The sequence below is a fragment of the Haliotis asinina genome, chromosome 6 (assembly GCF_037392515.1).
Source record: "Haliotis asinina isolate JCU_RB_2024 chromosome 6, JCU_Hal_asi_v2, whole genome shotgun sequence".
NCBI classification, from domain to species: domain Eukaryota; kingdom Metazoa; phylum Mollusca; class Gastropoda; order Lepetellida; family Haliotidae; genus Haliotis; species Haliotis asinina.
In genome coordinates, this window is record NC_090285.1 from 50,619,417 (window position 1) to 50,643,065 (window position 23,649).

The 23,649-nt window shown below is 41.6% G+C and overlaps 1 protein-coding gene across 1 annotated transcript; it reads left to right on the forward strand.

Annotated features, from left to right (window-relative positions):
• Positions 1 to 1,105: 1,105 nt before the first annotated feature.
• On the forward strand, positions 1,106 to 23,649 carry LOC137287345 (5'-AMP-activated protein kinase catalytic subunit alpha-2-like). The gene is made up of 8 exons (XM_067819598.1): positions 1,106 to 2,226; positions 15,514 to 15,716; positions 16,326 to 16,415; positions 17,006 to 17,061; positions 17,284 to 17,410; positions 18,187 to 18,311; positions 19,071 to 20,153; positions 21,734 to 23,649. Exons 1-8 carry the CDS (start codon positions 2,083 to 2,085, stop codon positions 21,871 to 21,873), a joined length of 1,968 nt encoding a protein of 655 aa, XP_067675699.1. The 5' UTR covers positions 1,106 to 2,082; the 3' UTR covers positions 21,874 to 23,649.

Here is a 23,649-nt window from a genome sequence, read left to right on the forward strand (position 1 = left end):
CTATACCCTGGATGCATCAACGGCATCTCCCTTGGCTGGATCCGCATTCTCACAGAAGCCAATCAGATAAGCCGCCGTTACAACCGAGCTTGCCAGTGTCCACAGAGATAGCAGCCGCAGCTGCGAAGGTTTGCTCGCAGTGCGACTCAGATTTGGGGGAAATCATACAGACACATTGTCATGTCTGAAACTTTAATAAAATATATTCCTTGTGCCTCTTTCAGTGTTCATCTTCATGATATGTGTTGCCAGGTTTAATCGGTTAGATAATTTAAAAAGCGAGAGTGAGTTGTGATTGGTACGCTCAACTTTCCAGCGTAGACACCTTATTGGATAAAACAGCCATGGAATGTAATGAAACTATCGGGCTGACTCGTAGATGCGTCCAGGGTATTAGTGGAGATTTATCGGAACGTATACCCTGGAGATATGTAGGATGTAGAATACAACATCACGATTATCTCTCGAAACAGATTCGACTGGGGCCAAACGGGAACAAACGATACAGTCAGTGTAGATACCAGATGTTCAGACACGCATTCCGTGCGCTTACCAGTAGCACCCCACTCAGACCATGTGAAGCCCGATCGACGTACACGTATGTGTAGCTCTTGAACTCAGTTGGGCAAAAAGCGTCGTTGTGCTACTGCACATCCACAGATGAAATCGTATGCCAGTAAACACTCGGTGTTAAATCGATTCGTGTAAATCACATTTACAGTTACTTCCTATTTCCTTTACTATGGTTCTACTAGAAACACGGTTATGAAAACAGCCGTCCTTTAATTAACGGACTGGCCCATGAACAGCCAACACATTCAGCTAGATGTTTGTGGAGGACACGACGGACGTTTGCTGTGTTCGATAAACGTATCAATATTTTACGACATGCCGAACGAACTTCCACGACCTATTCCCGGCAGGTCTTCCTATCGTCTGCTCGAGCAATGCCAGCAGACGAGATGAGATGGTGAAGGAGACAAGTCGATAGGTTAGCAATTGACCCCGCCCCTAGGAGGTGGTGTCTAATGGGCCATCGCAACGCTAGAATGATACAGTCATTTTATTGTATCTAGCCACGGAAAGGAAATGTTTGAAGTGATCGTTTAACAAACATGGGGCGGAAGAAACACAACAGCGAGTCAGTGAGTTAAGACAGACCATTGTTTATATTTTACTTAGATTCGAATGGGATGCTTTTCGACACAAGCTTTTGTCATTTACTTTGGAAACTTTATTGATTCTAAGTCATTTTAAATGCATGTATGTTATTATTATGATATTATTATGGTGCACTACTGTGGAGATCTTGTTCATTTATAGACACCATTGAAGGGAATTGACAGTGCAACAACCTGGGTGTATGGAGACATTTAGACATGTATAGAGCAACCCATTTTTAGCAACACGAAACTACTTCAAATACATGTACTGGACTAACGGTATTTTTATTATGTGAAACTATAACAGTGAATGTATAGTTAAACTTAACTATATTTGATGTGAATGTTGTTTTCATAGATCATTTTAAAATTGCTTTTGTGCGTAATATTATAAAGATACATATTTTCAAGAGCTGTCAACGTGACATGGCACTTGATGTCAGATTTGTGGCCTTTAGTAAACCCGGGCACCTGCCATGACAGTAAAGTTAACCTTCGAGGTATAATGTTAATCCTTCAAATTGGACAGGCGATAAATTTTCGTGTGTTCTGAAGAGAATCGAGGTTACATGCTTTTGGAGTGGCTTTTAATCCTGACTGTGATTAAATGGCAAGGTACAACACCAAGGGTTATTCTATTGAAGTTGGTTGTGCCTCCACAAAGGTAGAGCAGTTCACAAACAACTGCACAGTGTACATTCGTCCCCTGTTGAAAATACTGTACCAAAGTGTAACATACCTTCCGTGAACTGTACCTGTCAGTGACAGAAGAAATGCCCGCATCAAAAGACTGTTTAGCTTTTGAATACACGGAGGAGATTATCGACATGAATAATACGACTTCACTGTTAAGCCTGGCTATGAGAGGATATTGAACACTGAACACTCGGCAAGAAGACAGCTGAGGATTGGGCGAGGCATGGCGGACTCCCAGGAGGGTGAGGACGGGAGTCCCGGGGGTGAGAGGAAGAAGAAGGTGGGCCATTATGTCCTCGGGAGAAAGATCGGAGAAGGGCGGTACACGACAGTCAGGCTCGGAACCCACAACATTGCACACGAAAAGGTATTTACTAAGCTTTAAGCCATGTCCCTTTCATTGTGTCACGTCGACATGCATTTTCTTTTTAAGGTGTATATCCACTTGCTCTTTGGTACCTGGTTGTGCTTGCTATGTACTCTCCCCAGTATATAGGTATTTTCGTAAGATGAACCCTGGATTGAGTGATTGTCAAAGTTAGATGCTTAGCTAGATATAGTAAATGTAACCTTTGGAAATCCAGGTATAATTATCTAGCTCCCCAACAGCATATGTTTGATTATACGTCATTGAATCTCCTAGTGTGGATCAGTGCTCATGATCTCAATCACTGGATCGTCTAGTTTAAAATTAGTGGAGTGTGTGTGCGTGTGTGTGTGTGGTATACACCGCCGGAATAGAGTTGAAATATCGCTGAGTGCTGCTTTGACAAAATAACATAATTATATATTATCGAAGAATTAAATAAGGTGCTTTCAAATGAATTCAAAATGCCACCGATGGGCATGTACTTTATGGTATGAGAGAAAGGAATGTTGTTGTATTGTATTGTATTATTGTTGTATGTTGTTGTACCGGTTAGGTATACATTCCATCCTATCTTGGCATTTCTGAGTCACGTTCATGGAACAAAAACCTCATTTTCAATGAAAGATCGAAATTCACTGAAAAAACACTCAGGTAAGAAATACACGTCAATTGTGAAATAACTTCTAAAACGGAACTTTTTCAGTGTGGAATAATACGAGAATACTGATTGTCTTGTCAGATGCATGCAATATGTTTATATCATGCCACCTGTTCTTTTAATCTTAACGTAGGGCACATTTACTCTTAGTTACTGAGTATAGCTATACGCCACTTTTAGCAATATCACACATCGGACGTTGGGAACTGAACCTGGGTCTTAGCGAACGCTTTAACAACTAAGCTATCCTACCGCCCCAAATTGCACTCAGAAGAAACACACATACCTGTAGACACAAACCGTGCATAACACTCACATATGTTGAGAAGACGTAGCCCCCTATTGAAGTGAAATGTAATGTGAAGCCAACTAGCGTTTAGAATGGTTTGATTTCTTTCGCCCGCGGAGAATCTTTCGATTTGGTCCACTTGTAATTGGTAGGGTTCAATGTAAATGACCATGTAATTCTATTGTCGATTGTCAATTTCCGCGAACAATCATACCCTGTTAGTAACACAATTCGATTTGTATTGTTGAACTCAAAGGAGCATATACCCACGGCCTGTAATTATGCTGTGTACAGGTGAAATAATGGATAACTCAGGTGCCTCGGCTGTACAGGGACATGCACGACCGATATGCACAGCGCGCTCACTGTTACATGAGTATGTTACAACTTGTCTTTAACTGATATGACAGCACGATTAGTTTTGTAAGATAGCATGGGTGGATTAATCCAGTGCTCTTAGATAAATAGGAACGGTTTAATATATTGTTTGAACTCTGATAGCATGGTAGTATATTAAGATCGTTTTTTCACAAGTTGACAGCGGTTTGATATTAATACTTACAGCAGCAGAACGACTGTGTAGAAATCGTTTGGACAAAACATTCCCCTTGTCTGTATATACTTTGGTATTTCAATTATTTCACTTTGAATATGGTGAATGTAAGTTATTGTATCGTCAGGTGATGCTTAAACTCCGCATAGTCCATCTATTCGAGAGTCGTCGGGGTGCTTATGTGGTTAAAGCGTTCACTCATCTCGAAGATTCCGGGTTCGATTCCTCACATGGGTACAATGTTTGAAACTCATTTCTGGTGTTTCCCGCCGTGATGTTGCTGGAATATTGCTACAGCGGCGTGAAACTCAACTAACTAAACCATTCACTCACTCAAACTCATGTTTCGGTATGTCGATGCCCATGCTGTTAATCACTGGATTGTCCTACATAGATGGAATATTGCTGAGTGTGACGTAAACCTAAATTCACTCACTCATACAGGGCACTTTATGATGTCAATATCGCCTTGTTTGCAACGTCAATTCACTAATATTCGCTAGGGTTTGGTTTCCGGAATGATACTTAAGGTAAACGGTTTGTTTTAGAAACTGAATTAACATTCATCGTAAAATAATCAAACTTTTACAAAATATCTCCGAATACAGATACAATATTTGAAGTATATATATTTATCATTCAGTTAACGTGAAGGGTTGAGGGTGGTATCTCAACGTATTCCCGTCGTGCAATATTACGTGATATCCCCTGACTATTTGTTCTAGACTGTTATTTACTGTTCTTTCTCCCTATTGAAGGCTGAATGTACACTTTAAGATGATTTACGACTTTACTAACACCATTAATAGCCACAGTAAAAACTGTTCCCACCACTGACCTTGCGCAAGTAGCTCTTGTAAGTTGTCAGTGCAAGATTTTTACGCAATAACTGTTCCAGGTCCTAAATTCGATTGCCTCTCTCGCGTTTATTGCTGACTTGACATTAGCCCAGCGATTGACCCTAGTCCAATAAAGGGTAAATCATTGTTAAGTGGGTCTTTGAGAAGTTGACTGACTATAGAAGTCGTTGGTATCGGAGATAATACGAAGGAAACGTTCGTAAAGTAAGCTGGTGCATACTTTGGGGCGTTTTAGGTATATAGCAGATCAGTAAAGTGTTATTTTATAATTTTATCGCAATCAAAGGTCATATCAAATATCTGATAAATCATTTGAACAAATCATTCCTGAAATTAGAACCTTGGTAAATAAATATCACGGTCCTGATCCACAAAAGATTAAGACTTGTAGTAACTCAATTATCTATCATAGGCTAACCAGTGTCTTAGGGCTACGAGCGTTTGGGGGGGTCGGGACCTAGAACATCAAGATGGCAAAGTCAAATGGTGTGTTGGAATAGGTTAATTAAAACCAATATTTGACATACAAAGCGACATAACTTATCGATAGAGCTAGTGACTTGTTTGAGTGTGTGTTATTCTTGTTAAGCACCAACGGTGGTGCTAACGACTGCAAATTAAACATAGGAACATATACATAACATAAATATGCACCCAAATGGCTGATGGGTGAATTAGTATATCCACTATTCATATCTGGTCCCAATGATGTTGATCGGTGCTCTGGAGATCAAGCACTTAATGTTATGGTCAAGATTCAAATATTTACAAACCTTCGTCATGTAAGGGGATCATTGTTTTTGCGTTGAACAACACCTGACTGTACACTGAAGTACGAAATACTGGAATATGAATCCAAAACTAAACAAAGTAAATGTTAGCAGTTACACAGAGAGAAGTGGGTGTAACAAAGTAATGTCTTGTCACCAGACATTTCCTGCATATGTTCGATATCCTATCGAAGTTTTTATGGCTTTCGATTTATATTATAAATATGTACCTATATTGACACATATCTGCTTCTACCAAACGTCTTGCTGTTTGACAAAGCTGGAAATTACTGTACCGTAATTACCCGGTTCACCGCACCTACAGCATGGACGCTGTATACACTCATAGATGGTCACTGACGTTTATATTTAGTGTTAAAACAGCATTGAATTCTGGCGAAAATATATCCATTGTTTCGATTCGATACATAAACGACTTACAGCGATGACACACAAACTTTCACCCTGTCCAAAAGTTAGCCACATATTTTCTTCCCATTCTGATTTTCCCACTCATGATGCTTCAGGTAGACGCACTGTCCGTACGTGCTGTAAGTACCCTATTGTTTGTGTTCCTATGGCAACAGTGCTAATTTGTCCCACCTGGCTACCAGTATGTGAACTGTTAAATGATAGATCAGAAGCAACTAAGTGCGTGTAGCACACACTTTATGACTGTTCTTATCCCTGTAGTCGTTTACGTTAAATCGTCTACCCAAACTGGAGAGGTTATAAATATTGTATTAGGCGAGGGAAGGTTCCGCCAGCATGTTTATAATTACGATTTGGTCGTTCTTGTAATTGGTTATGTATCTTTTATCCATATATACTTTTAGTACGATGCAACTGCTAAGTTTAATTAACATTGCTTGCTATGTCATTAATTTTCAATTACGATGCTGAAATGTTTTGTGTTCTTTAATTAAGGTGTAGAAATGTATAATCTTCCACGCTGCTTGGTAGTAACATTGGCACACATGCCCCCATCGTAACAAACCCTAGACCATCAGGGTTAGAACTGGACTTCAGCAAACCATGCTTGTCTGGTCAGGCTCGCTGACTTGGTGGACAAATGTCATCGGTTCACAAATGCGCTGATCGATGTTCATGCTGTTGTTCACTAAATTGTCTAGTCCAGACTCGATTATTTACATATAGCTGGAATATCGCAGAGTGCGGCGTTAAACAACAAATAAAACACATTGTAATGGAAACTGCATCTATGTGCTATGGAATCCTAGAAGGGACATTGTCACGTTGTCGCCCCTACAAAAACAAGCAAAATGTGTCACAACTAACCGAAATGCGACAACGGGACAATGTTCCTTGTCCCAATGTCCATTCTAGTATTCATATTGTGTAGCTAAGATACTAACATGTTCATGGTAGTGAACGCTGTGTATCTTTGCAACTACTGTAGGTGGCCTGTCTTGTCTGTAGTTGTCTGAACTAGGAAATACAAATTTGGCAGGGTGCAACATGCGCATTCTATGAAACGGGCATGGAATTCAGACGAGTTTAAGTGGTGAAGATGGTTGACATGGGAATTACAACGTCATCGATCTCTCAATAAGACTTTCAGAACAGATGCTGGAACCTTCATGAATCACTATGCCATATTTTAAAATTTTGAAACCCTGGGACCTGTGACAAAGGTACAAACATCAGCGCCGAAATATCGCAGTGCAAGAGCTACACTACAACTACACTAATATTGATACTACTTCTAAAATATGACGTTAAGACAGAATGGCATGGAAATATTATTACGGTGAATAATTTGCCGTGACAAAGGGTGTAAGAAATCCCTTAAGAACCAGCAAAATATGACACTCACAACTTCTCAATATTATGCATTGGCCAAGGAGCAAGATACAAAGATTCACAATAGAGGTTTCTAGCAAAATGCAGCTGAGTAAAATCTAAAGTAATGGGTCATTAATATAATATCAAATCACCAAAGGGAGGCGACTTGGTTTGAGACTGAGAAACAGCTATACTGAAAGTAACACCGCGATGTTGGATGTAGGTCAATGTTGACAATTAGACGAAGATAGATAGATGTGAAAAAGGCCGAATGTTGAGAAATCCAGTAAATCCATGTAAAGTCCGTATGTGTGTGTGTGTGTCTGTCTGTGTCTGTCTGTGTCTGTATCATCAACACAACAACCAGCCTTATATATATACACACAGTCTTGAACATTCCAGCGAATATGGAACTTTCGCGGTCTGACTCGCGGTGTTTACACACCAACGGGAGGCAACTCTAAAACGCTACCTTAAAGGCGTGCCGTTAAAACACCGTTACTGTGATACGAAATGTGACCCATAATAACTATCACTGAAAACTCCAAACACCGTGACCCAAATAATAACTATCACTTAATCAGTACAAATTACAGAAAACAGATTGTCGTAACAATATGTTACTCTCTTTCCCAATTAGAAAACCTAGGACGCAACTTCTGTCTGTTGGGGCCTCTACTACAAACCCGTGAAGATCCCGTTTCAAACGGTACGTCAACAACCCATGTTGGTCGTAAGAGGCGACTAACGGGATCGGGTGACACCGTCATTGTATCCCAACTGATTAGATTGATGTTCATGCCGTCGATCACTAAATTGTCTGAGTCAGACTGGATTATTTACAGACCACCGCCATAAGCTGGAATGTAGCTGAATCGACGTCAACAATCGATGGTTAATTTCCTTAAAACTGTAAACCAGACTGGATAAAAATATGCATGGCCAAGTGTGTAAGCACCATAAGATTGTGGGTTCGAACACCGGACTTGTTATCCCTAATCACACCACTTGCACTACGTTTACACGGTGCGTGTATGGTCACATTCAATATCTGCATTACTGAGGGTTCCCGCAACAGATGAAAGCTTGTTCAAAGTGGCATCAAACCCAAACTCCCTCACTCAGTCATTTCTAACAATTCGCCTTGGTTAATCTTTCTCGATGCCCCATTTGCATTTTCCTGCATCTCCCTTAACCCTCGAACCCCGCACCTGTTGTAATTTCCTTTGATCTCGGTATTGGTCCCTTGTCCACCCGATTAATTGTCACGTCAGAAAGGCCAGTGTGCTGATTATTCCATAGTAGGTGATTTATGCTACCGCCAACATTCAGACTAATTAGGTTAGTGTGTTATCAATGGCTTGATACCATGTTGGAGATTAAAGCCGATCACACACTCAATGGGTCATGTTTGCATTGCAAAGCTAACTTCTTGTACTATTGTACACTGACGAAATTGAAAGTATTGTAGTAACAGTCAGTAGTGCATTAGTACTGTAACATTCTGTTGGCAATAGACCCGTGAAGGTCCCGGGCTAGAAAAGGCCTTCAGCAACCCATGCTTGCCATAAAAGGCGACTTTGCTTGTCGTAAGAGGCGACCAACGGGATCGGGTGGTCAGGCTAGCTGACTTGGTTGACACATGTTATCGGTTCCCAATTGCGCAGATCGATGCTCATATTGTTGATCACTGGATTGTCTGGTCCAGACTCGATTATTTACAGACCGCCACCATATGGCTGGAACATTGCTGAGTGCGACGTAAAACTAAACTCACTCACCCACTGTTGGCAATACCTGTACTGTCAATTATAGAGGGAGGGAGTAAGGTTTTACGACGCTTTTAGCAATATTCCGATATTCCAACACCATAATGTGCTAAATGCATTGTTTCCATGTCTGGAATCGAACCTGGGCCGTGACGATCGAACTCTTTAACCACTAGGCTACCAGTCGAATATGAAGTTATAGTACAACTCGGGGACCTGGTTACCCTGTTGTCTAAGCCGCCTCGTTTGCTTGTGCTATGCTCTGCCCCGTGGACATACGAGAATCCTGTTGTCATGGGTTCGAATCCCGGTTCTCCCCGATTACGTTTCTGTTTTTGTCAGCACCATACCCGGGTTGATCTGTTTCATCAAAGTGGTACAAGTGCGTCTTGCGTCTTTGCACATTAAGACGACACCATGATACGAGTAGAGTATAGTCAATACATTCACAGTTACTCACCAACTCACTCGCTTACCAACTCAATCCCAGTGTTGCTACTGCTACTGCATGTGCATTGATCTGAACAAACGTGTGTGAACATATGATAACAATTTGTCTTGTGATAAGATACACGTGAAGAGCCGGGTTAGAATTTCTCTACAGTAGCCCATGCATGTCGTAAGCAGCGACTGACGGGATCGGGTGGTCAGGCTAGCTTACTTGGTTGACACATGTTATCTTATCCCAATTGCGTAGATCGATGCTCATGTTGCTGATCACTGGCTTGATCCAGACTCGATTATTTCCAGACCGCCACCAAATAGTTTAATATTGCTGAATACGGCATAAAGACAAGTCACTCAGTCTGGTGATAAGGGCGTTTGGAAACCTAGTCTTCTTTTTACGAATATTTAAAGCAAAAAGTTATTTAGTAATTATTTTGCACTGCAGGAAATATTCTTTTCAAAACAGTTTGTAACCATTTGTGCGTCTCAAGTCTTTGTCGTGGAAAACGAGCGAGTCTGAAGATGTAATTGTGTACAGCGATCAATTAGATTGTATCGTGCATCTCCACTGACAGGACACGCTGCACACAACTCGTACTTCATCAAAAATGTAGAAGTCCACTTTTGTAATCAGCTCCACTCGTTAAATTATATCAAATTACCGAGATCACAAATATACTCTCTTATTCGTCCCTCAGTTTGCTATTGTAAAGGCTATCTCTTATCGAAATCAAACTGAAGATTCGTTCAGGATACCAGGATCTAACAATCAAACCGTTGAAGTGGCGTTGGCTGAATTTAAGATGACTTACAATATGCAAAACCAGCCGCATCTAAATTTGGCCTTAAGTGCAGATCTTAATACCTCGTTGCCAACAATATGCATGTCTGTGGAGAGCTATCAAGAAACTGTTCAAACAAGGGTAACGAGGGAGCCGTGTTTACCTGCTGATGCTATTCTCTTCACAATTATGAGCTCGAAAGGGCTCAATGCTATGTAAATACTACCTGAGCTGTAATGTGATATTAGACGCGGCTTTGAAATCAAATACTTTAATGGAAACGTTTCCAGAGCTTTGATGCTATTTCCATAAGACTAGCTCTTTTCAATAGTGAGTACTATTGTTAAAATACTCTTGTCGCTCTCCTTGGAGGACAATTATCAAACAGATGGGCAATATAATGTGTAGCTCCATGGTTGCATCACAACATATTCATTTCCCTGCAACGTGCCCCTCTATAATGTACAAACAGTGTATTTATTCTCAGAACCTACCAACGGTGGTATATGAAGAAAGTGCAAAATAACATTAGTTGTACTGCTTTGATTTTTGGCTAGACACAATGCAAAAAGTAGTCGTTTAATAGATGATTTGATTATTTTTACCATTCGTCAGTCAAAGAATGTGAAATGTGATATATTTCCTCAGTATAGGAGGGATGGTCCGTCAAACACCTTTACATGCTCTCAGTGAGCGAGTGAGTTTAGTTTTACGTCACACAGCTATCTTCCAGCTATATGGCGGCGGTCTGTAAATAATCAAGTCTGGACCAGACAATCCAATGACCAACAATATGAGCATCTATCTGAGCAAATGGGGACAGATGACATGTGTCAACCAGGTCAACCAGTGACCACCCGATCCCGTTAGTCGCCTGTTATGACAAGCATAGTCGCCTTTTGACAAGCGTGGGTTGCTGAAGACCTGCTCCACCCCGGAATATTCACATGTTGCTCTCAGTAACTGTTCTAGAACGTAAAGCGTTCAGTCGTCAACCGGGTACGATTCCCACGTGGGCACAGGGGGTGAAGCCCATTTCTGGTGTCCCCCGCCGTGATATTGTTGGTATATTGCTAAAAGCGGAGTAAAACGAAATCCCTACTTTGCACACACACACACACACGTACGCACGCACGCACGCACGCACGCACGCACGCACGCACGCACGCACGCACACACACTAAAAACAAAATATAAAACCAAAAGACAGAAAAATCTTTCAAATGATTTTCGACCTGACTTTGGAGGATTTATAGTAGACGTTGTCTTTATGGTTACTGGTCACTTTTCCCTGTCAGCTTCCTTGTCAGACTCGTGCGTCCAGTTTGTGAAATACTTTAAGGGGCAAATCATGACCTATTTGTCACAATCAATTACTGTCTTCTCTGAAATCTTCCGTTCAGTTGGCGGGCGAAATCAGAATGACGTTACACATTGTTTTCCGAGTGTATATTTTTCTCATTATGCTTGCCCTGAGGTTTGGATGCTGTTATTGTAGCATTATCTACACCATGCTCGCAGATGGCAGTATTGATCAGTCCATCCCATATACGCGTCTATTCAGCAGGATGGGACACTTAGGTGGCCTAATGGTTAATGCGTTTCCGGGTCACGGTTTTGATTGTTCACAATGGATAGATGGGTGAAATCCATTATGGTGTCCCGCCGCCGCTGGAGTATTGCTAAATGCGGCGTGAAACCGTATTCACTCACTCAGAAGAACTAATACCCCGAACCGAGGTACCCGACTAAGGTCTCACATTGCACAGACATCTCTTGTGTTGGCCGTGCAGATTCTATAGCAGCCTCAAACAGGTAGATCCATTGTGGTATGCAGTGTTCACGTGTTTCAATGACACCAGATGTTTAAAGTATTGTGTACTCGGTAGTGCATGCAGTGCACTCAAATTCAGTCAATGAAAGGTGCAAACTTTTCACAGCGAAGGGTAACCTACCTACCTACCTACCTACCTACCTGCATGACCTATGTATATTGCCTTCGACCGTTACGTTTCACATAATACCGCTCTAACAGAAACCTTCCTGCTGGTTGCAGGATTGCCGGCTTGTTTGGAAATAGAGGGCACGTTTGAAATGGGGCTTGCGGTGCGGCCAAACAGTCAAACTGCCAGTGTCGGCACCCAGATTTTTAACCGGTTCCCTATCTGCCGCAAATGACGGATATCTTGCATGATGCCGGCTCGGGGGCCGTGGCGACAAACGCTTGAAAACATCCCAAATACATTATAGACTCCTCTGGTTCCTGTGTTTTTAGTGGTCTGTTCTAGCCTCTAACAGGTATATTATTAATATCGTCGGTGTCTAAGGTAACGTTTGTCAGTGGAAATGATTCTGAATATTAAGAAGGATACATTGATGTAAGTGAAAAAAATAACCCGCACCGGTTATATTTGGAAAATATGCAAGAAAATATCCCGTACATTATATCCAACTGAAAAATCTTACGACGTTTTGTGTTAATACCTTGGGTAGTCTGATGGTCAAAGCGTTCTCTAGACTGAGACAGCTGTTTAGACTGAGGAATCGGTATGTCTCACAGACAGGTATTCTGTATGATACGTACGGTGGCGCAGTAGACTTGTAGCTGAATGCTTCGCTCGTCACGTCACAGATCCGCGTTCGATTCCCCACATGGTTACAATGAGTGAAACCCGTTTCTGGCGTGATGTTGCTGGAATATTGCTAAAAGCGGCATAAAACTCACTCACTATAAATACACATTGTATACAGTTTTTACTGTGCATATAAATACAGTCGACGAATGACCCTCATTTAACAAGCCAGAGGCGGTGATAGTGAAACGTTGTAACAGTTTCTTAACCATACAACCCGGTCAATGCTTTGGGGCAACCTGACAAATCAGAGCGACACTGTGCTTTGTCGCCTTGGACTCGGATGTTTGAGGTTCCTTGTAAATTAGAAATAAACCAACTGTGTTTATTTATGCAGCCTCACATCGACACCCTGCTATGACACTTTCACTGAAAGTCTATTCTAGACAGGTTATTCTCAACAGTTTCAATACAATTCTGACAGCTACGACACTGGGGTGGGGTCACATTACATACTCAACACTTAACGAATGGGAAAGCTGTAATAACGACCTGCGTGCTAAGACTCACGGGGAAATAGTGTCTGGGATTTGTGTAAACCAAGCTGGGCGCTTTCTCAATATAAAAGCCTGTCGGTGCTTATGAAAGTAATGATTGATAAGGTTTGGAAATGACCAAAAGTGGTAAAATCTCGCCACCCTACGGGGTCCGTCCTAGGGGGTAATCCCATACTATTTTCTTTGTTGCTTTTCTTCCATTTGTAGAGAGGTATTATTACTGGTAGATCGACACAGGCCGCCTGTGTATGACCAATGTCCTATGTGTGTACAGGAAGTAATAGATAGGTTGGTTTCATGTTTGACCGTCCCTCAGCAATATAGCGGCGATCACCTTTTTTTTTGAATGGCGACAACGCGACAAAATGTTCTTTCTAGGATTTCACAGTTCCATAGCACGTGGATTCTTTTTCCGTTACAATGGGATTTGTTTGTTGTGTAACGCCACATTCAGCGAAATTCCAGCTATATGACGGAAGTCTGTGAATGAGCATCGACTTACGCAACTGGGATACGATGACATGTGTCCACCAAGACCAACACACACACACACACACACACACACACACACACACACACACACACACACACACACACACACACACACACACACACACACACACACACACACACACACACACACACAGTATTTCTATACAAACATACATAGAAAGGAGAAAGGGCTGGGTTGGAGAAGGGTATTCCAGTCGGGGTTAATCATGTTATATGTACATCAACTTGCACCTGCTATACTCTTTGCCATCTATATTCATCCTGGGCAATAATGAAGTATTTGACCAAGTTTATTTCTTGCTTTACGGATCCGCTCAAAACATATAATCCTAATGTTTTTATCGGCTACAAATCCTAATGTTTTTATCGGCTACAAATGAAAACTCACAAGAAAATACTTTTTAGCTTGTTTCCTTTACCCATATTCGCTTCATAAATTGCCAAAAGTGAAGTTACATTGAGTATTTAGAAGGAATATTACTTTTATTTGAAATTTTATGTATCTATTTTTCCCCGCCTGCCTTTAGGTTTTCAGAGGGCAAAAATCCATAAAACAAGAAATAAAATTGGTCTTGCCTAAATATGTAATCATTCTCAGCAGTTTAGTGTCGCATCAAGTTTGTATTAATTAGCAGTTGCAAAGATAGCAATACATGCAAAACGTAGTAAGGGAAAACATGTTACCGGTGTTCTAGACTGTGGTAGAGACAGCGATGTGTATGTGTATACAGCTACGGCTCAAATCTAAATTAGTCTCCAGTGGTGTCGTCAGTTTGCTGTTTAAAAAGGAACATCATTATTGCTATATATTACAAACTATAGCGGTAGAACAGTGATTAATGTCCACAGAAATACAGGTGACTATCCCTACTACTTCTGCAGCGGTGAATATAGCTTTTTGAGAAAGGGCGTGGTGCTCACTATTGAGAAAAGATGAGGGAGTGTGTGTATGTGTGTGTGTGTGTGCACAGACTTTTTACACCCGACTTTCCATGGACCTTTTACACTCCAGTGTTAGCCCACAGAACCCTACAAAAAGCGTATTAACGTAGCAGGTATGTTATCGGACTTTATTCAAATCGTTCTTTCACACTGAAACATGGGTCTCATTAACCTGGTCTAGTTTTCAACCTATCCGAAGTTTCTCCTGTGAAAATGAAAATAGACATCACAAACAACTCTGGTTATGCTCAATCTTAATTCCAATTCCTTGTTTAATACGAAAATGATATTTACAAATGAAGTTTAATTTTAAACCGTATTTCTCAACACCGTATTTCTATCTTTTACGGAGAGGTTTAGGCTCTTAGGTTTATACCTTAAATAAGAAATCACAGACTGACAACTTTGATGTGTTAAAATGATTCATCTGGCTCACTGGTTACACCTGTTGTGTGTTCCTTGCGCTTATTCGGTGTAGTCCTATAACGCACAATAAGATTGATATGGTATCAGTTCCGTACCAGACTGCCAAACGTTTCTAGTAGCAGAGCCTTGGTTTGAAATTTCCACTAGTTTCCGTCTGCTAGAGCTGAGCACGCTGGACGACGTGTTGTAAGGATTAGAAGGAGCGTAGTGTTGCAGTTAAATGTAAGTAAGTAATCTAAAAAATCTGGACTGGTTATCGCACCAAGTTGCGCAATAGGACGGAACCCAGTCAACAGGAAAGGAGACTGTTCTGTAATCTATGTTTTGACTTGTTTCCAGGTGGCAGTAAAGGCTATACCAAAGAAGCTGTTGGTCCAGAAAGAGGGTGCACGACGTCACTTCCGGCGGCAGGCACTTCTGTCTCAATATGTCCACCATCCAAACATCATCCGTCTGTACGAGGCCATGGAGACACCGAACAGTTACTACCTGGTTCTCGAGTTGGCCCAAAAGGGGCATTTCTGTCAATACCTGGCTCACAGGTGCGACATCAACCCGTCTCTTCAGCTATGCTCGATGTATTGCACTTATATAATTTGCACATATTTTTTATTTACATATATTTTGCGGCATGACGTGAGTGAATAAGGTGCTTTCCACGTTTATGAACTGTCGAATAGTGTCACAGTTGTGGAATCGGACCTATACATTCAACTTCATGAGCTAACGCTTTAATCACAGGGCTCTCGCACCACCATATGGCTTGCGCAAAGATGTACTCTTTGGCTGAGGCACCGCAATTAGCTGTGCAGAGCTGTATCCTTGTTCACACCACGATCCCAGATAGCCCTGATGATGTAGCTGGGTTTAGGAACATGCCTTACCCAGCAAATGGGTAAATGTTCCGACATTAAGCTGACATGCCGTGGTATAACTACTATTAAAAGTGGCCAGAAATCCAGTTCACTAACTCTTATGAGGGAAAATCATTTTAATGAAGCAAATATGTTTATTATTCTGTTCGCTCATTGTGTTGGGGGTAGTGATGACCTGAATTCCTCTAGGGTCGTGCAAACGCTCTCTGGTCTAAGTGTCCATGTGAATATGCGTGACATATGCATCAATCAAAAGGACATCCTCATATAATATAGGCGATGTCTTGATGAGAACGAAGCCCGGAAGTTCGTCTCCCAACTTGTGTCGGCAGTGGATCATATGCACGTGTCTGGCATTGTCCACAGGTAAGAACATTTGTTTGTTGTTTAACGCCCTGTCAGAAGTATTCCAGCTATTTGACGGCGATCTGTAACAACTCGTGTCTGGACCAGGCAATCCAGTGACTGACAGCATGAGCATCGATCTACTCAATTAGGAAAGGTTGACATGTATCAACCAAGTCAGTGAGCTTGACCACCCGCCATAAGTATAGACATGTACAAAGCCTCAGAAGCCGTTATTCAGCTACCAGCGTTTGTAGTTAGCCTAACAGAAAGAACGGAAGCGGGGTCATCCTCGTTGATTTTGTTGGAATATCTCTGTACCCCTTTTGCATAGATTAATGATCATGATGTCAGTCATCGGGTTATCTGGTCCTGTCTCAATTATTTATAGAACTTTTAGCTGCAATATTGCCGATAGATTACCATTAGACCTTTCACTCACTCACAACCCTCTTTTCACCTCAAGCTTGCATACACACAGATATACACGATATCAATACATTTATTCATCTTACGCATGAGTGACCTTGTTCTAGATAAATAAAGTGTGCAGCTCGCTCCAACTTGTGGACAACATGACAGTTCCTTCTTCTGTGTTGTTTGTGTTCCAGAGATCTCCGACTGGACAACTTCCTGCTGGACAAGAATTTGAACTTGAAAATAAGCGGTATGTCGTCAATACATATGCATTCCGAATATAACAATCATAATATACGCTGTAAATTGTAACATTGTGTATTTGAAAAGTACGATCATCGTTTTGTCTCGACAAAATACCTCAAAAATATATTTCGTGGTTAGGCAATGATGGTCACTAGACACGTGGATGCCAGTTGGCAAACAGACACACAGTGTTAGTTTGATAAACTGTTTCTAATGTGTGACCCAGATTTTGGCCAGGGGAGCCACCCCGGCCCCGGTTCCTCCCACCCAGGACAGGGAATGTCCCCGGCCTACGTCGCTCCCGAGATGTTCACGGGGAAGCAAGGTGGCCCCGCTGCAGATATATGGAGCATGTGAGTTTATACAATCTACACTGTTGCCGGTTTACAGGTCACGAGGGGAACATGGGTTAATGTACATAACATATTGGCCCCGAGGGACCAGTGAACAACGTATTTATCTTAACGAACACCCCAATGTTAATTTTGAATTATTAAGCACAAAACGTTTTGTTGCCATCGCTAGATTTTGCAGACAAACAAATTAGTGTTATCTCCCTTCCACCGATCTGCCTTCGCAAAAAAATCGGTAATTTCTGTACATCATACGTGATTCAATGTTATTCGAGTTAAAGAATTACAACAATAAAGTACTAAGTGAGTCCGGCATTTCCAGCGGGGTACATATAAAATGTTATCTGCTTGTTACAGGGGTACATTGAAAATACGAGAGGAGCACTCAGCCAATCAGAACACGACATTTATGTGTGAGGCAAGATAATGCTGGTTGTTGTCACCCCTACTACATCCATTGTGCGAATGATACCTCAAATTTGGAGTTTACAATAAACGGTTAAATAGGTTATTTCGATAATTATTCATCACTTACACACATACCTCAAAATATTTAGAACACAAGAAAAACGTATCTCTTGAGGTCAACGAAGGTCGAGTTTTGAAAGGGTAAGGTTGGCTGCAAACAGGCAGTTTTAAGTTGTTTTGTAAATGGTTGCTGTTGTTAAGCAAGAAGGAACCTTCTGATTGTGCGATTTTAACAATATCGTCCTACAGTAATATACCCAGAAAGTGTACAAATGTATCTGTATGACACATTTTATCTCTTATTTCAGAGGTGTGTGTGTCTACACCATGCTGTGCGGTAAACTGCCGTTCATGTCAGACTCCCCGACCTCTCTGCAGCAGATCCACGCCAACATGATCCAAGGCAGTCGGACTCCAGACGGTCTCTCTCCGGGTAATATCACATTCCTAATTACAGTAGTAGCCTTTTTGACGGAACAAAGACAATGGGGGTTTGATGAGTAATATTTCTGTTTTGGAATACTCTGACACGTGCATGTAGAAACGTTAAAATATGTTCACACTTGCTCAGAGACCGATATACGACACCAAGTCTGAAAAACATGAACGTAGATATCCCCATACTTGAAGTAGCCATTCCCGATTTTTGTTCGAGGACACCAAGTTTCTCCCTCATGGCGATATTGGGTAAATATCTGTACCATTTCTGTTCAGTTACACCGACTTGCAAATCAAATCTCACATACAACAAATATACGCATTACACCCCTAGGAAGTGTGGAATGTCTGAAACGTTTGCCTGTCTGAAAATGAAGAAAGACACTGGGCTCCCTTTCAGTATATATTATAGCTTATTAAAATAAACCAAGAACCGTATTTTGCGTGTAAAGGAAGAAACGATACGCTAGTCTATTGTTGTAAATGTACTTGCAACTGTGTGCTGTAACACTGACTTGGATCGCCTTCGTGCACCGTAGTGTATGTATCGTTTTCATCTTCAATGATTCTGTGAGTATAGTTCCAGTCCCAACCTCCTGCTCTGTCGTAGACAGTAACGTGTTAAGGTACACTACGCTGAGTAACTAATTCATTGTATTTCAAGAGTCAGACGAAGCTAATCGATATTTGCACAAAGGGTAAGAACAGTGCTACTTTACCGACATGATCATAACATATTAATGTGTTCGTGCAGGTTGCAAAGACTTTCTGTGTCGTCTGCTCGAACCTTTCGAGAGCAAGAGGATAACGATGGACGGCCTTTTAACACATCCATGGCTCACCCAAGATGGCCGCTCACCCGTTCCACGGCACCCCCAAGTCCTCAAGGCCAACCCAGAACCGATAGATGCTAACATCGTCAGATACCTCTCCCAGTACTTTGGATTTAATGAAAGGGAACTGCTTTACTCAGTCAGTGAGAGGAAGGTAGACAGTGCCTCAGCAGCCTATCTCCTCATGGTGAAGGGTGTGGAGGAAGGGTTTATTCTTCCCTGCATGATGTCCAGGTCAGACTCTACCACGTCTACTCCGACGACAACGTCCAGTGACTCTGGAGCTTTACAGGAAGCTGTTTACCGCGACCGTCTACCGCCGGTCTCCGCTTCATCTGAGGAAACTGTAAACTGGATAGCATCATGTCGCCCTGTGTCCCTCAAAACTTCTTTTTCGTTGTTTCGAGAAAATCGTGTCCGCAATACTCACACTAACAGACCGAAAACTTTCGACCCCCAGATGATTCCGTCGGTGAAGGCAAAGAAACCGTTTATAACCAGAAACTCTCAGAATAAACTTCCAGAAATCAACAGTACTCGGTCCCATTCTCCAGACCCACAATATGGCACATACGGTCGCCACAGAGACGCGTGGAAGAAATCTGAAAATGAACAGTTGAATGTACGGGGCAAGTCCCCAGTGAGAAACAGGGAGATTTATGTCAACATAGACATGCTTATGCCTCAAGTGTTCGGGTTCGATCCTCCTGCTCCGCCCAACACGGCCTATGGAATGAGGAAACGTAATGGCCGGAAAGACGCTGTTGTCGTTAGCAACGTGAAGGCAAAGTCAGGGTCGCTCCCATCTGTGACTGAAAGGGTTCCAGGTGAACCTGGCTGTGAAACAATAGAGAGACAGAAGTCTCGGATCTTGTGTAGTGTTGACTTGACTGCTCAGAAGCCATCACTATCCTACGGGCAGCCGTTATCCTCACCCAAACAGTTGACGGCTAGGGAGCGGAAAAATGCCACCATAGCAGTGTTCAGGAAGATATCAGAGCAGAGTAAGTGTTAGCACATGACACTATGGAAGTGTTCAGGAAGATATCACAGCAGGGTAAGTGTTACAACATGACACTATGGAAGTGTTCGGGAAGATATCAGAGCAGGGTAAGTGTTACAACATGACACTATGGAAGTGTTCAGAAAGATATCAGAGCAGGGTAAGTGTTAGAACATGACACTGTGGAAGTGTTCAGGAAGATATCACAGCAGGGTAAGTGTTACAACATGACACTATGGAAGTGTTCAGAAAGATATCAGAGCAGAGTAAATTTTAGAACATGACACCATGGAAGTGTTCAGAAAGATATCAGAGCAGGGTAAATGTTAGAACATGACACCATGGAAGTGCTCAGGAAGATATCAGAGCAGGGTAAGTGTTAGAACATGACACTATGGAAGTGTTCAGGAAGATATCACAGCAGGGTAAGTGTTACAACATGACACTATGGAAGTGTTCAGAAAGATATCAGAGCAGAGTAAATGTTAGAACATGACACCATGGAAGTGTTCAGGAAGATATCAGAGCAGGGTAAGTGTTAGAACATGACACTGTGGAAGTGTTCAGGAAGATATCAGAGCAGAGTAAGTGTTAGAGCATGACACTATGGAAGTGTTCAGGAAGATATCAGAGCAGGGTAAGTGTTAGAACATGACACTGTGGAAGTGTTCAGGAAGATATCAGAGCAGAGTAAGTGTTAGAGCATGACACTATGGAAGTGTTCAGAAAGATATCAGAGCAGGGTAAGTGTTAGCACATGACACTATGGAAGTGTTCAGAAAGATATCAGAGCAGGGTAAGTGTTAGAACATGACACTATGGAAGTGTTCAGGAAGATATCAGAGCAGAGTAAGTGTTAGAACATGACACTTTGGAAGTGTTCAGGAAGATATCAGAGCAGAGTAAATGTTAGAACATGACACTATGGAAGTGTTCTGGAAGATATTTGAACAGAGTAAATGTTAGAACATGACACTATGGAAGTGTTTTGGAAGAAGATATGAGAACAGAGTAAGTATCTGAGCATGTCATCACTGGATTATTTGAGAATGTATCAGAATAGGGTAAGTATCTCAAAAGCGGCACCTTACCTATGTTAGTGAAAATGTCAGAAAAGTGTAGTTATCTTAACATGAAAGGATAGAAGTGTTCAAGAAGAGAGTGAGTATCCGAACATGACACCATCTGTATTATTTGTGGAGATATCAGGGCGAAGTAAGCGTTCAGCATGATATCCTAGCCGAAATTGTGGGTCCCCAACATACGACTAATAATCAGTGAGATCATTCATTAACAAAATTCATTGTCTCACAAACCATCGCTCAATACCGCGTTTTTGACCTACGTGGTATCATCACAGCCGGGCACGGTCGTGTCATGATCATAAGGATACGATGGGGCAGTGGTTAAAGCGTTTGGTCGACATGCCGAAGACCTGGGTTCGATTCCCCACATGGGTACAATGTGTGAAACGCATTTCTATTTCATAATTATTAAACGGTGGTGATTGTGTTGGTTGTACCAAGGTTTGTGCTTTAATAAATACAGTAAAACTTTTGATACTTATTTTCTCGACTTCAGACGCGATGAACAGGGCATTGCAGTGGAACAAGCAGCTATCTGAAAGGGCGCCTACCTCCATGTCGACGGAATCAACCGAGAAAGATGACTTCCTCAATCCGGTTATAAAAGTCACCATTTCCACTGGTGACAGGCATTAGTACATCGGATTGTGAACGCCCAAGGAGCGTTAACTAACACTTTCCCCATATGCAACTGTCAGTGGTACGTCAGGATCATCACCTGAGTAAAACTTCGGAGACGTACATCGGATTGTGAACGCTTACGCGAACTTCAGGTCACTGTTTCAACATGCGACAGACAGTTGAGTTGTACATCTGAATAGAACATCTGAGACAAATGTCAAGATGTTAACATAAAGATCACCATTTCAGCCTGTGAAAGCGTCAGATGGACAACAGGAAAGTCACCATACAGCGACTGAAGTACATTGGGCTGTGAACACGTGAACACGTCAGATGGACACAGTAGTGCACCGTCACTGTGGCAACCTATGGAAAGTTTTACATTCAACAATGATCATGGAGATGAAAGAAAACAATAATAAGCATTACTCACAAATGTACGTGGTGCCTCGACAGGCGTCAACCACTATGCCTGAAACATGGGCATAACTGAAACATGGGCATAACGCTGGAACACTGACCCTGCTTAGTGTATGACGGTCTAGGCTGCAACGATCTCAAATTTGACTTTGAAGAGTGAGCGCGTGATACACTTCATTAGTGGATGGTTGCGAAATGCACTTGCATCACGAATCACAAGCTATCACTGATAAACTCTTAGAGATATCTCTCTTTGTATTACGCGTTATACACCAACGTTTGACACGTTTCATATTTTTTCAAAATGAAAATAACGAAATTCCATCGAAACAAACAATACCGAAAATATGTTATTAGATTAATCTGGCTTTACGTTCTGGAACACTCTGCGAACTATGGTATGAGTTTTCAGGGCAAAATTTGTTTTCAAGATAAACTATGCGTGACCCGAGTTACCCATTCAGACACTGTCAGTCTGCATATGCAGTGTCGAGTCTCTACACAGCTGTATCCCATGGGTGTGCCAGTTGTCTTGGGTTCGAATCCTAGATTTGCCTGTTTTATTACGTTGCCATACACCAGCCATACTCACACTTTACTGGAAATATGCTAGAAACAATGCGTTGCCTGCTTTTACATCTTCTACTGAACTACACACAATTATCTCATCAATGTTCATCAGAAGTTTACCTGTGAAGATCCGAGTTAGAACTGGTCTTCAGTAACCAGTGCTTGTCGTAAGAAACGACTAACGGGATAGGGTGGTCAGGCTCGCCGACTGGGTTGACACATATCGTCGTATCCCATTTGTATAGATCGATGCTCATGCTGCTGATCACTGGATTGTCTTGTCCAGATTTCTTTGTAGACCGAGGCCATATGGCTGGAATGTTGCTGAGAGCGACATAAAGCTAAATTCATTCGCCATTTCATCTTAAATCACCTGTAAATATGTAATTGTCTATCAGTTACATGAATGATCCTTTAAGAGTATTTCACAAAAGAAAACATTATTAAAATTGTATTTTCAAAGAACAATAAAACACCTGTAAATATGTAATTGTCTATCAAAGGAATAAATGATCCTTTAAGAGCATTTCACATAAAAACATTAATAAAATTGTATTTTCAAAGAACTATAAACATTTGTGACTTTAAATGACAGAAAATGTGCGGTAGGAACTAGTATCGAAGAATCCTTTGAGGCTCCAGACGGGAATCCCTGGCACGTGTGAAACTCATTTATGTTACGTGCCATTCATACTTCACAATTATAATTGTAACGTATCTGTTCGTTTCATATCGTTCAGTATTACACCATGACATTATTTTTGCATTTTGCCTGTCGAAATAAACGTTTATTTTTTCCAG